Consider the following 12,174-nt stretch of genomic DNA (forward strand, 5'->3'; position numbering starts at 1 on the left):
ATCGTAGTTGCAGGTTACCCCTCGTTGCCGAGATTCTCTTCAGGCTGTCACTGCTTTGGGCTGGAGAATTAGTGGTTAGAAGCCTGTAAATTAGCGAGTAGAAGCCTGTACGGCACAGACGAGTACTGAACATCAGCAAAGATTCAATCTTCCTGGACAAACTTCAGATTGCAATGAATGTAGGAATACAATCTGCAAAGGTTGATGAACATATCAGGCCAGAAAATGATCGTTCATAACATCCGTCAACATTCAGAATCCTGCAACAAATGATTGTTTGCGTGATTGATACACCTTCCGCTGGATGAAAGATAATCCCACCCGAGACATTGTCAAAGAAGCTGACTCAAAAGCCGTGATTTGTTTCATAAATATCAAATACCATAAGACTACACTTACGATATAAATCTGTGACTCAAAGTCTTCCTCAACTTTCCCACTCAATTCCAGGCAACGCGATATCACGTGTGACTCGCCAAGCGTTTGTGCCTTAGGCGTTCAGCGATTAGTAAAACACGTGGCGATAGCGACGCGATAAATTCAAGGGATCACCTTTCGCCCCATGCAACAACAGAAAAAAATAAATATAATCTCCCCGCAACCCGCACACTCTCCACAGCTCCAGACTCCACAATGAGCATCGACAGATCGCCCGCGCTCTTCGGCGACTTGCCAGATGAACTCCTCATTCAAATCCTTGGAGACCTGTCTGCCCGCGACCTCAGCGCCATATGTCTTGTCAGCAAGAAGCTGAACAAACTCGCTGATCCTATCCTTCACAAATCCGTCGCATTCGATCATCCAAGACATCATGTGTCCTTCTCTGAGTCGCTGGCTCGACGGCCGCGACGTGGTTCTTTGATTCACGAGGTTCGACTGGAATATCCCAGCGAGGAATTATCTGAGGTCATGGCCATTCCCGAGAGCCCTCATCCACTCAGGTTCGACCACTTTTCGCACACCATCTCGACTATGTCAAACCTGGAGAACTTGGAAGTATCGGTCCCAGAAGCCTTGTCGCATGGAATTGGCAATCTATTCAATGGTCCCTTTGACCTGGCTTGTCTCAAGACTTGTAAGTGAATATCACGTGAAAGTCTACATATCTGACAATCACAGGCTCTCTGTTCTACCAACGCGAAGATGGTGGCTACTGGGATCTCCAAGAGAACATCCACATCTTCAGTCATCCTACCTTGGAATCGCTTACCATTCGACGCGCAAAGCTGGATCAACGTGGATTCGAGAGTCTCGAGAAGCCCGAGAACACGGCTCTGAAGGAATTGCATCTCCTGGAATGCGATATCAATGATGATGCTCTAGCCGATATCTTGCTCCATCCTGAGGCATTGCAAGAAATCACCATCACACAAGTTGCTGACCCTACTCCTGAACTGGAAGAAAGCCCACTTGATATCGGAGACTACATTCTCGCTTTGAGCTCTGCCAACCATTCCCTCGTCACCATCACCATCGACTTCCCTACCTTGGTCGCCAAGCATGCTTTGAGACTGCGAGAATTCCAAGCCCTGAAGTCGCTTACCCTTCGAGACTATCAACTGATCGGCCAAGGTCATCCCCGTCTCCATTCCGTTGGTCTCCCACCGATTCTCGAGAAGTTGAATCTGCTCGGTCGCCTTGGCGAAGATGAGGAGATTGCTGAATTGCTGTGTTATACGCTTGAGCATACTTTGGCTAGACAACAATGTACGATTGCGGTCAGTGAGAAGGAGCATAAGATCCCGGTTGAGATCATCGAGGCTTGCAAGAAATCGGAGCATTTCCATCTCGAAATTGATTGAAGAGGGGGAAGCAACCTTTTTATATTCTGATCGAATTGTGCATCAGAAATAGAAGCGGAATCAACAGTAAGTTGCTCGCTCTCCATTGTAGAATCAACTAACCCGCCAAGTTGTCCTAGTACAGATTGCGTTGTCAGTATGGCGGTTGAGCGTTGCTTCTGCGTGCATTTGAGATTTACGTACCAACTGCGAGAACCTGTGCAGCGAGAAATACGGAAGACTAGAGATGATAAGACATTATAGAGGACACAACAGGATAGATGGTCCACTTGAAGAGCGTCATACAGGATAACGAGCGCAAAAGAGTGCTTGCTTGTTGATAGAGGAATCGAGATAGAAAGCTAGAGGGGCGATGAGATAGATCAGGATACATTAGATCGAGAGTGTCTATAGAGGCGTTGGAGAAAAGATGTATGAAATTTATTGGCTCCCGCGCTTCTCCTGTGCAGATTGACCTTTGTGGCGTTTCTTGGTGCAAGGCTGCGCAAGTGAACTTCCCCTCCACCACCAACACCAGACGTCTCATCACTCGCGATATCAATTACACCACACTCATCACCATGTCCATCGAATCGCTCAACTCACTCCCCTATGAACCTGAGATCCTAGTAAAACCTCCCATAACTCCGTCGCATCACGTCCTGTACCAGCTAACCCCACAGCCTCCTTATCAACGCCGCGACCTCCAAGAACAAGACACCATCCTCTCAACCGAGCTTTCTCACGCTCTCACCTACAACCGCGATAACAAATCCATCGACCCATGGAATTGGGTCTGGGCCTGGACCGGCCTCTCCAAAGACCAACGCCAGTGGGAACTCGGATGGCGTGACCCTCGGTGGAGTTGCTCAACGAACCCAGCGCCAGAACAAAAATTATCACCTAAATACTTCGCGGTCAATATTGCAAGACTAATGCTCAGGGATCCAAGGATCAGAGCTGCGGTTCTGAAGTTTTGCATGAAGAACGACTGGGGTTTGGATGGAGGGAAGGTAATCGATCTGTTTGTGAAGTATCTAATGGATCTGTTTATTGAGGCTTGGGTATATCTGGATTTAGTGGACGAGAAAAGATACGGAGAACCCAAGAGCTTGCTGAAGAAGTTGTTTGGAACAAGCCATGTGGAGAGATTGAAGGAGAGGAAAAGGTGGGTTTATGGGAAACTCTCGATTACGCCGACGGAGTTTGTGACGAAGGTCGCGATGGTGGATAAGTTTCCGACTATTGGAGTGAAGGGTTGGAGTGAGCAGGGGAGGAAGCAATGGGTAGGGAGGGACTTCATCCATTTTTCGGGGGCGCTGAGGGATTTCAAGGAGGGTTTGAGGGGTTTGAGGAAGGTGATTGTTGATGTGGAGGCTATTGAGATATGAACAAGATTGATGATAAGGAACTTGAATCTAGATACCTTGAATAGACCCTGGTTGAAGTCTTCCTCAATTTTCAAGTCTTGAGTTAATAGGAAATATGCTACATGCTGTCTTGTTGGGGTCTGACAACATCGCTCCTCTCCTGGCCTTGACCTTGCTTGACCTTGAGCTTGCTATGAATAGACATATTCATAAGTTGATGCAAACCACTGTCAACAATCTCCAGGCACGATGGTTGTCGAAATGAGAGCAGTGGAGCTCGAGGTCTGGACATCCATGCCGTGTCCCGGTCTTAGTGGAGGGTAGGTCTCGCTTAGCGTCGTGTCTTCAGGCCTTTAATTTTCACCAAGTACCTAGGTAGGTAGACGACGAGCTCTTAACCTCTATAAAATTTAACAGCTTTTGTAAATCTAGAAGAACGTCTAAATTTGAAGCTTTCTGATCCCTTTCATTTTGTCTCTCGACATGATGGCGATACTCTGCTTTGTTAATTTCGTACCTGCGCACGTGAAGATTTCGGGATCGGGCCTTGCATCCGCCCCAAAACGATAATGGGAAAATGCCCCTTTCTCGTGAGCGAATTCCCACTTGCCCGAACCCGTGGCAATTGATGGAGAGTATCCATTGCTCTGTAGTTTGCCTACAAGAGCAAGACGATCGCTTAAATTTTGCGCAGAGAAAGAATGCGACTCTTCGCCATGAGACTTGTAAGCAGGCGGCTAGTCAATATGTCGTCCGTTCATTGCGCTCAAACATCGGCCTGTGTTTTGCAAACTTGGAATTCTCGATACACCGCTGGAAGAGATCATTCATATAGGTCGTCTTCCTTGATGTATCTTGCTGTTCGTCTGAAAGATTTCCAACTCAAAGTCGCAATTGCAGATAGTACCAGGGCTTTCCTACGAAACTGGGAGCATGAAACGGACGTTGTCTGGGTCACGCGTTCAGCAAGACGTTAATGCGTCGAAACTCCCCTATCATGAGATTAAATCACCGTTCAAAATTGAGGATCTTTCAATCCCTCCCGAAGCTCAGAAACATGTCGAATATCTGAGCCGGTTTCCTCTCAGCCAGGTATGCCAGTGGGTCGAAATTTGGCAGAGATCCGAAGGTTGGTACAGGTTATGTGAATCGAAAAAATCTAACATTTGCTAGCCCAAGGTAATAGCAGAAGAGATCTAGAGGACTACTGTTTTCACAACAAGTTCAACGATTTTTCAGAAGCCAAGCCAGAAATTGCGGCCATGGAGATTGAAAGAGTTCCTATCCAGTCTGAACGACTGAATGTTACTTTTCCTCTTCCGACAGTTGGCGAACCATTGGGCAAACATGCGCGTAGGATTTACCCATGTTCTTTTTGCGACAAGACTTTTAGTAGGAAGGGGGGTTGGAAGAAACATGAGGGGAGTTTTCATCAACCGCAAAAGCAGTGGTCTTGTTGAGAATCAGGTTGCAACCGCACCTTCACGGCCAGGGATAAATTTCGAAAGCATCATAAAGGCGGCCATGGATGCGAACACTGCAAACACGATACAGATGCCACAGTCATGTCCATAACTAAAAGAGCGACCATGTGGGGTTGCGGTTTCTGCGCCGGCTTGTTAATGACATGGGATGCGCGAGCCAGCCACATCGGCGGTCACTACGAAACTGGAAGCAAGAAGTCGGACTGGGACTTTTCAAAAGTTATTCGAGGTTTACTACGACTAACAAAAATATTTGATACCTGGCGGTCTTTATTGCTTCGCATCCACGGGCCGTCAAGTGAGAATTAGCCTCGGTTTGAATGGTCAAAGGAGTCTTCTGGGGAGCTTTTGAAGAGTCTACAGTGTGCAGATCTTGAAGAAAGCGCAACTTACATTGCACAATTGGCGTACGATATTGGCTTACCTGCAAACTACGGAGATGGATTGAACACAATTTTGACTTATTCGGATCTTTATTCATTCACTGAAGAAGCTACGGCTCAAGAATTTCTGGTCGGCCCACCAGGACGTTCTGTACCGACTTTCCCAAACACATCGATCGACACTAACGAAACATTTCGGTTCGACACACCTTTGGAGACCTCAGTAGAGGCGACAGTCGAGGAGGTGCAGGGTGAAATTTGTGGCACATCAGAAGAAGACCAGGTTATTAGTGGCTATCATCAAAGTCCGAAGGAGTATACCACTCCCTGCGCAGAGATTTTCGTTCCTGCAGCGTGGTCTTGGTGGCCAGAACTTCCTCCTATAGAGTGAATGTTCAAGGAGTCAATTTTAGACCTAGGGAAATGGAGTTTCGGACTGTTTAAAAGGAGAGGAGCCATCATCTCATTTCGGTAGACAAATTTCTGGTTTATTACAATGAAACTTCTACTAGCACCAATTCCCCGTCTCCTTGCCGTCTTTATCCCCCAAGTTACCCTTCGGATGTTGCCTATTCTACCTTGAAATATCTCGGCATCGTAACTCTGTATGAATAGTATCCAAGTCCAGTGTTGATAACCAATTGAAAAGAGTAGGATTGCCAAGGTTGGCCGATCTGCTCAGACGAAGCATTAGACAGCCAACTCGTGAAGAGTCTCTTGCGCATCCGAAGCCAGTCATCAAGGATTGTCTCTATTTACGGCATCATGTGGATCAAATGACAAGCTAGCAAGCAAGAAGAAAGCTTTATCTGCGACAAGTGCACTTGGTATTTGTTGCATATATTGGCCCCAAGGTTTTGTTCAACAGTCAAATAACAGCAAGTCGTCAGTATCCACTCAATTACAACTGCTTCTCGAAATCGATCCAACATTCATGCTCCTGGGACAAAATTTTAGTGACATAATCTCCCCATAGCGTTATACTGAAGCAAACCTTCATATACGGTTTCGACACATCATAGAAAACCTCAAATCGACTGGTGATACCCGGAGAGGTATTTTCAGTGCCCGCTCGCACTTTCGTCCGATACACTCTATATATCGCAGCAGTCAAAGTCATCATTTCTGCCATGGCCAAGCTGTTGATCTCAGTCAAATCCAATGAAACTTTCTGGGAACATACTGAAGTCCAATACACATCCGACCTCCGCTAGAGAATGCCCAGAACCATTTCTTCATCTCTACAACCTCTTTCGCCTCGCCGAACCATCTATCGGGATTGAAGACCAACGGATCTCGAAATACCTCTGTATTTCTGTGCAAGCTGTAGGGTGACATGCTTACGACCGTGTTCGCCGAAATTTTGTATCCATCAATCGTTGTATCGACCGGAAGACTTCGCGGTTCAGATGCTGGAAGTGGAGCGTAGAGTCGCAAAGTCTCCTTGATCACAGCATCCAGGTACGTCAACTTCCCAGTAGCATCAGCGGTCGGCACGCCTTGATCGTTGAAGTCCGACTCTGGCATTGCCGCCACTTCTGCAATGAGCTTTTTCTGAAAATGGAGATTCTCAGGTAGCGATAGCGCCCAGAAAAGAAACATCAATGTGTCACTCGTGGTATCAACTCCAGCGAGTAAGTGATCTGCTGCCTCGGACGCAATCTCCATGTCCAACAACCCATTGGCCTTCTGTGAGGTATGGTTCTCCCACAGTCTTCCGATGATAGTCGTTGCATTTGATGCAACTTTGATATCTGATGAAGCAGCGAAGAATGTCTCCCATGCAGCCAATGCATGCTTTCGAATGCCGGTATATGTAGTTGGTTTCTTCATTGGCAGCAATCCCAACCCGGCGACAAGACGTTCTGCAAATCCTGTTCGAGACATCAACCACTTGGTGTATCGAGGTAGATGAGCCGCAAACCAAGCCAGCTTTCGTCGAGAAGGATCCAAAACATCATTCAACATATTCCGGTCAGCAACAGATCCGGTAAGAGCTGCAGTTGCGCCAAACTCATCTCCATAAAGGAAATGCGTAATGTTATCCAAGGAGTAGTAGTGCAAGCTACTAAAAGTCTCGCTAGCGACCTCTGGTGCCGTCTCTAGTAATTTCATATATTCCCAAACCTTCTTCTCGACAGCACTAGCGGACGCTTTCAGGATACTCGACTTGGAATAGGCATGATTGAGAAGTTTCTTCCTCTCAGCATGTTCTTTAACGCCTGCATACGTGAACAGATTCTGATGTCCATAGACATCAAACATGCGATAGAAAGTTGTCCTTTCAAATCCACTTCCAGCACCATAGATCGTTTTGAGAGCCGTCAAACTGTTGAACGACAGCTCGTTTGGTCCAATCCGGATTGCTGGGCCATATCTTTTGTGAAGTTGATCAATTGTTCTCGTTCGCGTGCCGGTCCAGTCATCGTATGCTAACCGCCATTTTGTTAGGGCGTAGAGCTTTGGTCCTGGTACGCCTCTGACTCTGAAGATATTTTTGACTGTGAAATATGCGAATAACAATGCTGCCAAGATAAAGAGCTTGGTCAAGGTTGGTATACCTTGCCATATCGGAGCAAGATCGTCGAGCATTGTCAGGATGTGAAGCTCTGCTCGGCACTGACTTCAACAACTTATAAATTGAGAATGTCGTGATAAACATGAATACAAGAGAAATTGAACGGAAAGAAGAACAAGACGAATGTAATAGAGAACAACTGCAAGAATGGGAGAAGTCTCAAAGGTGGGGAGAGTTGGGTAGTCAACACGTGAGCTCCGTAGTAACATACCTGATTAGGTAAAATAACGACGATATACGATACTTGCAGTATATCTGCAATTATTTAAAGATGACACTCGCTCTGAAAATGCTCCTGGATTTGGTGAGGTAGAAGATAAAAATGCCCCAAGAAGTTTTCCTAATGTGAATTATCTGATTGGCTCTGCCACTAGCCACGATACGGATTGAGATTAAGGTTATTTCGAGCACCTCCATCTCACTGACAAACACTTTTGCTCGTCACAATCGGAACGCAAGACATGGCTACGTCTATTGACCATCGATGACGCTGCTGCCTGGAGAATTGATGAAGTCGTCTGAAGTTGAGAAGGGGTCAAGCCACATCGCATTTCAAGACACGATTCTTGACGCGGGGCTGCTCCGAATCCATGCACCGTCAACAGCGAGAGATTCCAGCACGACTTTGCGACTCGATTTGGAACGGGTTGATAGATGGCTGATTTGATTGTCAGCGATTGGCTTTGACCCTGCATTGTCGTCAAATTTTAAAGTTTTTTTTCTTTCCTGCTTTCTCAGCCGCAAACGCCATTCTTTAGGGGTCCTCCTTCAGGGTCCTTGCAGCGTCCTGGCGTTTCCGCTTCAAACAGTGCGCGAGAGCTATGGGCAATATGCATCAAGTGATATGTTGTTCATCTTCTCAGTCATGGCCAAGCTCCCTCGTCGCCAAGCGTTTTGGTAAGCGCAATTGTTTTGTACTGTTACTAGCCTCGTGTCCCAGAACGCCACGCAATATCACATCCCTGGCCGCGCTAAAGCCTCCAGAACATGATCATTTTAAGATAAATGGCGTTCTGCGTACGCTTCTTTTGGATTTTATGCCCTCAGTCGGAGAGACATGGCGGTCACTATTGAAGTTTCAGCGCCACAAGGCAGAATCAAGACCCTGTACCGTCCAGCGGCAGAAATTAGAGAAAGCTTAAAACCTTAAGATGGCTTTCAAATCTCTCGAAGTCGTCGAGTTTCGCAGACTAGGAGTATCTCATCAAGATGGGGGTCCATAATCTTCTACTCGTCGTTGCTCTTGCGGGTCTCTCTGTCGCTGCCACACTTCCTCGTGCCAACACATCTGCTCCTCCTCTGATTCCAAATGTCAGAAAGGGCTCCGGGACATTACATCTTTCAATCAAGCACAAGCACAGGGAAGGCCAAACGAAAAGAGGAGACCCCGCAAGTGTCATTTTCAATGAAAACTCATTCTACTTGATTGAACGTGAGAAATCCCTCCCAAGCTATAAAACTCTGCTGACCAAGAAAGTAAGCATTGGTACCCCACCTCAACCTATTGATGTATTACTCGACACTGGCTCTTCTGAGCTGTGGGTTAATCCCACCTGTTCCTCATCCTATAATCCGACGGTCTGCGATGAGCTGCCGCGTTATGATCCAGCTCTGTCATCTACTTCTGAAGACCTAGATGGCACATTTGATATCGCGTATGGCACTGGGGATGTTTCTGGAGAATACTGGTGGGATACGGTTAGCATCGCAGGTAAGATTTGGACCTTGCCATGAGCAGTTTCAGTGCTGATATAGTTTCGTTGTAGGAGTCAATGTCACCACTCAACGATTTGGAGTTGCAGACACTAGTTCGTTTTCTATACTGGGAATCCTTGGCGTAGGATTGGGCTACGGCTTTGGATACGCTGGAGAAGACGAGTATTACTACTATTACGAGATCATCGACCGTCTGTATGTGGAGGGCTTTATCGCAATTCGTGCCTTTGGTTTAAATCTGGGCAGTCCAACATTGTCTGAGGGTATGAGGAGCATTTAAAATTATCGCTGCACTGCTAACCTCTGCAGGTTCGATCGATTTTGGCGGTATCGATACTGGGAAATACATTGGTGCTCTTTACAAGAGCCCTGTGATCCCCTATTATGACTCCCCTGATGGATTTCCTCGGTAAGCTTACGTCTCGAGGATGGAGTGTTCCATCGCTGATCGGGACAGGTATTGGTTCTACTTAACCTCCATTGGAATTACCCAGCCAGGAAATTCCACCTCGACTCTTCTTAGCGGACCAAGCTATGCCCAACCAATGTTTCCAGACTGCGGCGCGACCTTGTCCCAACTTCCACCGAGTCTCTTCAATGCGTTGATCCAGTTCTTCCCCACAGCTGTTAACAACGGCAATGGTGTCTACGAAATCGATTGTTCCATCCAAAGCGAACCCGGAACCATTGATTTCGGTTTCGGAACCAAGATTATCAGTGTTCCCTACTCTGAATGGTTCCGCCAATCTGGCTCGACATGCATTTTCGGTGGAGTCTCGAATGCGGATGTGTTCAGTCTGGGAGATACTTTCATGAGATCGGCATATATTGTTTACGACCAAGACAATTTTAACATCCATATTGCCCAGGGAGCTGATTGTGGAACGAATGTCATTCCTATCACGACAGGAGTCGATGCTGTTCCTTCGGTCACCGGTCAATGCACAGCTGTGTCAAGTACAAGCAGTTCCTCCTCAAGCAAGAAGACCTCGTCTTCCAGCTCATCGGTCAAGGCAACATCCTCGAGCAAACTCAGCACGACCTCAGCAAGCTCGTCATTGAAGACATCCTCGACAAAGGTTAGCACGACAGTTATTTCGAGCTCGTCATCCAAAGGTACACTGTCGTCCACCAAAATCAGCACAACTCTGTCTTCGAGTAAATTATCAAGCTCAGCAAGCGTATCTTCATCAAAATCAAGTAGCAAGTCCTCGACAAGCTCAAGTGTCAAGTCTACAGCGACGAATTCCAGCAAATCGTCCTCAAAGTCAAGCTCACTCTCCTCCTCGTCGAGCAAGTCTTCTCTGAAGAGTTCAACAACATCCTCCATCAAGACTAGCACCTCTCTGAGTGCATCTTCTTCGAAAAGTAGCAGCAAGTCGACAGTAACGACGGCAAAGGGCCCCACGACGACATTCGTGAGCTCGTATACATCGAGCCATCATCGGATTGTGACTACGATTACTGAGTAGTGGCATACCGATCTATCGAGTAGGGAAATTAGACAGGATGATGTTGAAATGAATGTTATGAATCTAGGCTCAGCCATGCTGGGACCTGGTGGGGTAATTCAGATGTCACCTTTCAAGTATAACACTTAAACCCAATAGATTATAGTCGAACGTGCAACGATTCCAACATGACTATTGACAACTTCTTCAAATCAATCTGCTCTGACTGGTTCCAGCACCGTGTTCGATGCTCACAAGTCGTCGGATTTATACCGTCACGTGAAGAAAGACACTCATATTTCCAACCAGAAAGGATAATATCTCATAAGAGTTAAGTCTTGAAAATCCAAAAGCCGAAACACTTATGAGTACCCATTGCTGAGCCCGAACGATAAGCTCTTCCTCTTAAACCACTGGTGCCTCTGTGAAAAGGAGAATAACGTGACGCGGCTGAAATGCACCGGACGCCATTTGTCAGCCGGAACGGAGGTCTCATTAGCTTATCACCGACTCGTGTTCACCTTCTCCATTCCTCATCACGTACATAACTAAGAACGCACATATATAACTATAGACTTCAAATATGCGGGCATATAATTTCACCTCAGCGTTCAGCAAAGTTTGTGATTCTTAAATCATCAATATTGACTATTTACTGACGACAATCAGATTCTCGGCTTACAGACGGCCTTCAAATCAACGCTGCTGTCTCCAACATTCTTTCGACCAATGTCTTCAATCTCAACCATGGATACAGACATCAACCGCACTCTATCGTACTGGTTCGATGGCCCGGAAGCCAAGAAGAAGTGGTACGGCGGTGGTGAAAAGATTGACACGGAAATCCGAGATCAATTCGGACCCCTTATGGAACAAGCACGTGCATCAGAACTCAACTCTTGGGAATCGAAACCTCGAGGCTCTCTCGCTCTCCTGATTCTTTTGGATCAATTCTCTCGAAATGCCTTTCGTAGCACACCAGACTCGTTCAGCGCCGATTCCTTGGCACTCGACATCGCCACCAAAGCCATCGCCAAAGGCTTCAATCTCGAGGTCTCAAACATTCAGCAGATATTCTTCCTGATGCCGTTCATGCATAGCGAAACCTTGCTTGGCCAGGTTGCTGGAGTATCACTCTTTGAGGCTCTACTTGCTCGATGCGATCCGAACTCCAAAGACGTCGAATTTCTAGCAACGTCAGTACAATTTGCTCGTCGACATAGGGAACCTATCTTGAGATTTGGTCGCTTTCCATCGCGGAACGAGATCTTGGGGAGAACTTCAACACCGGAGGAGATCGAGTTCTTGAAGGAACATCCTGGAGGTTTTTGAGCAATTGCGTTGCAACATTTGCACGTGACCGAGGGCTCAGCGATGCACACGACAGTTGCACACATTGATTCCTCAAGTT

General features: G+C 46.8%; 7 protein-coding genes across 7 annotated transcripts; 6 read left to right on the top strand and 1 right to left on the bottom strand.

Moving 5' to 3' along the window:
- Nucleotides 1–579: 579 nt before the first annotated feature.
- LY89DRAFT_711686 (uncharacterized protein) lies at nucleotides 580–2,226 on the top strand. Its single transcript, XM_018217919.1, has 3 exons — nucleotides 580–1,075; nucleotides 1,120–1,868; nucleotides 1,913–2,226. The coding sequence occupies exons 1-2, from the start codon at nucleotides 634–636 to the stop codon at nucleotides 1,800–1,802; spliced, it is 1,125 nt and encodes a 374-aa protein (XP_018062576.1). The 5' UTR covers nucleotides 580–633; the 3' UTR covers nucleotides 1,803–1,868; nucleotides 1,913–2,226.
- A 95-nt stretch (nucleotides 2,227–2,321) lies between these two features.
- On the top strand, nucleotides 2,322–3,201 carry LY89DRAFT_789057 (uncharacterized protein). The gene has a single exon (XM_018223219.1). The coding sequence runs from the start codon at nucleotides 2,363–2,365 to the stop codon at nucleotides 3,170–3,172; it is 810 nt and encodes a 269-aa protein (XP_018062577.1). The 5' UTR covers nucleotides 2,322–2,362; the 3' UTR covers nucleotides 3,173–3,201.
- A 576-nt stretch (nucleotides 3,202–3,777) lies between these two features.
- LY89DRAFT_338299 (uncharacterized protein) lies at nucleotides 3,778–4,733 on the top strand. The gene is made up of 2 exons (XM_018206840.1): nucleotides 3,778–4,280; nucleotides 4,325–4,733. Exons 1-2 carry the CDS (start codon nucleotides 4,085–4,087, stop codon nucleotides 4,609–4,611), a joined length of 483 nt encoding a protein of 160 aa, XP_018062578.1. The 5' UTR covers nucleotides 3,778–4,084; the 3' UTR covers nucleotides 4,612–4,733.
- LY89DRAFT_691114 (uncharacterized protein) lies at nucleotides 4,720–5,399 on the top strand. Its single transcript, XM_018216235.1, has one exon. It carries the CDS (start codon nucleotides 4,741–4,743, stop codon nucleotides 4,942–4,944), a length of 204 nt encoding a protein of 67 aa, XP_018062579.1. The 5' UTR covers nucleotides 4,720–4,740; the 3' UTR covers nucleotides 4,945–5,399.
- Nucleotides 5,400–5,480: 81 nt separating this feature from the next.
- On the bottom strand, nucleotides 5,481–7,721 carry LY89DRAFT_659254 (putative benzoate 4-monooxygenase cytochrome P450). Its single transcript, XM_018212508.1, has 3 exons — nucleotides 6,202–7,721; nucleotides 6,013–6,157; nucleotides 5,481–5,958 (listed from the first exon to the last, which is right to left on the bottom strand). Exons 1-3 carry the CDS (start codon nucleotides 7,608–7,610, stop codon nucleotides 5,920–5,922), a joined length of 1,593 nt encoding a protein of 530 aa, XP_018062580.1. The 5' UTR covers nucleotides 7,611–7,721; the 3' UTR covers nucleotides 5,481–5,919.
- Nucleotides 7,722–8,650: 929 nt separating this feature from the next.
- On the top strand, nucleotides 8,651–10,931 carry LY89DRAFT_691115 (acid protease). The gene is made up of 5 exons (XM_018216236.1): nucleotides 8,651–9,028; nucleotides 9,074–9,307; nucleotides 9,363–9,575; nucleotides 9,622–9,721; nucleotides 9,770–10,931. Exons 1-5 carry the CDS (start codon nucleotides 8,806–8,808, stop codon nucleotides 10,782–10,784), a joined length of 1,785 nt encoding a protein of 594 aa, XP_018062581.1. The 5' UTR covers nucleotides 8,651–8,805; the 3' UTR covers nucleotides 10,785–10,931.
- A 415-nt stretch (nucleotides 10,932–11,346) lies between these two features.
- On the top strand, nucleotides 11,347–12,095 carry LY89DRAFT_742067 (DUF924-domain-containing protein; the record flags this gene model as incomplete). The annotated part of the gene is made up of 2 exons (XM_018220785.1): nucleotides 11,347–11,382; nucleotides 11,433–12,095. The coding sequence occupies 2 exons, from the start codon at nucleotides 11,347–11,349 to the stop codon at nucleotides 12,093–12,095; spliced, it is 699 nt and encodes a 232-aa protein (XP_018062582.1).
- Nucleotides 12,096–12,174: the final 79 nt, after the last annotated feature.

Source organism: Mollisia scopiformis, assembly GCF_001500285.1.
Source record: "Mollisia scopiformis unplaced genomic scaffold LY89scaffold_33, whole genome shotgun sequence".
NCBI lineage: Eukaryota > Fungi > Ascomycota > Leotiomycetes > Helotiales > Mollisiaceae > Mollisia > Mollisia scopiformis.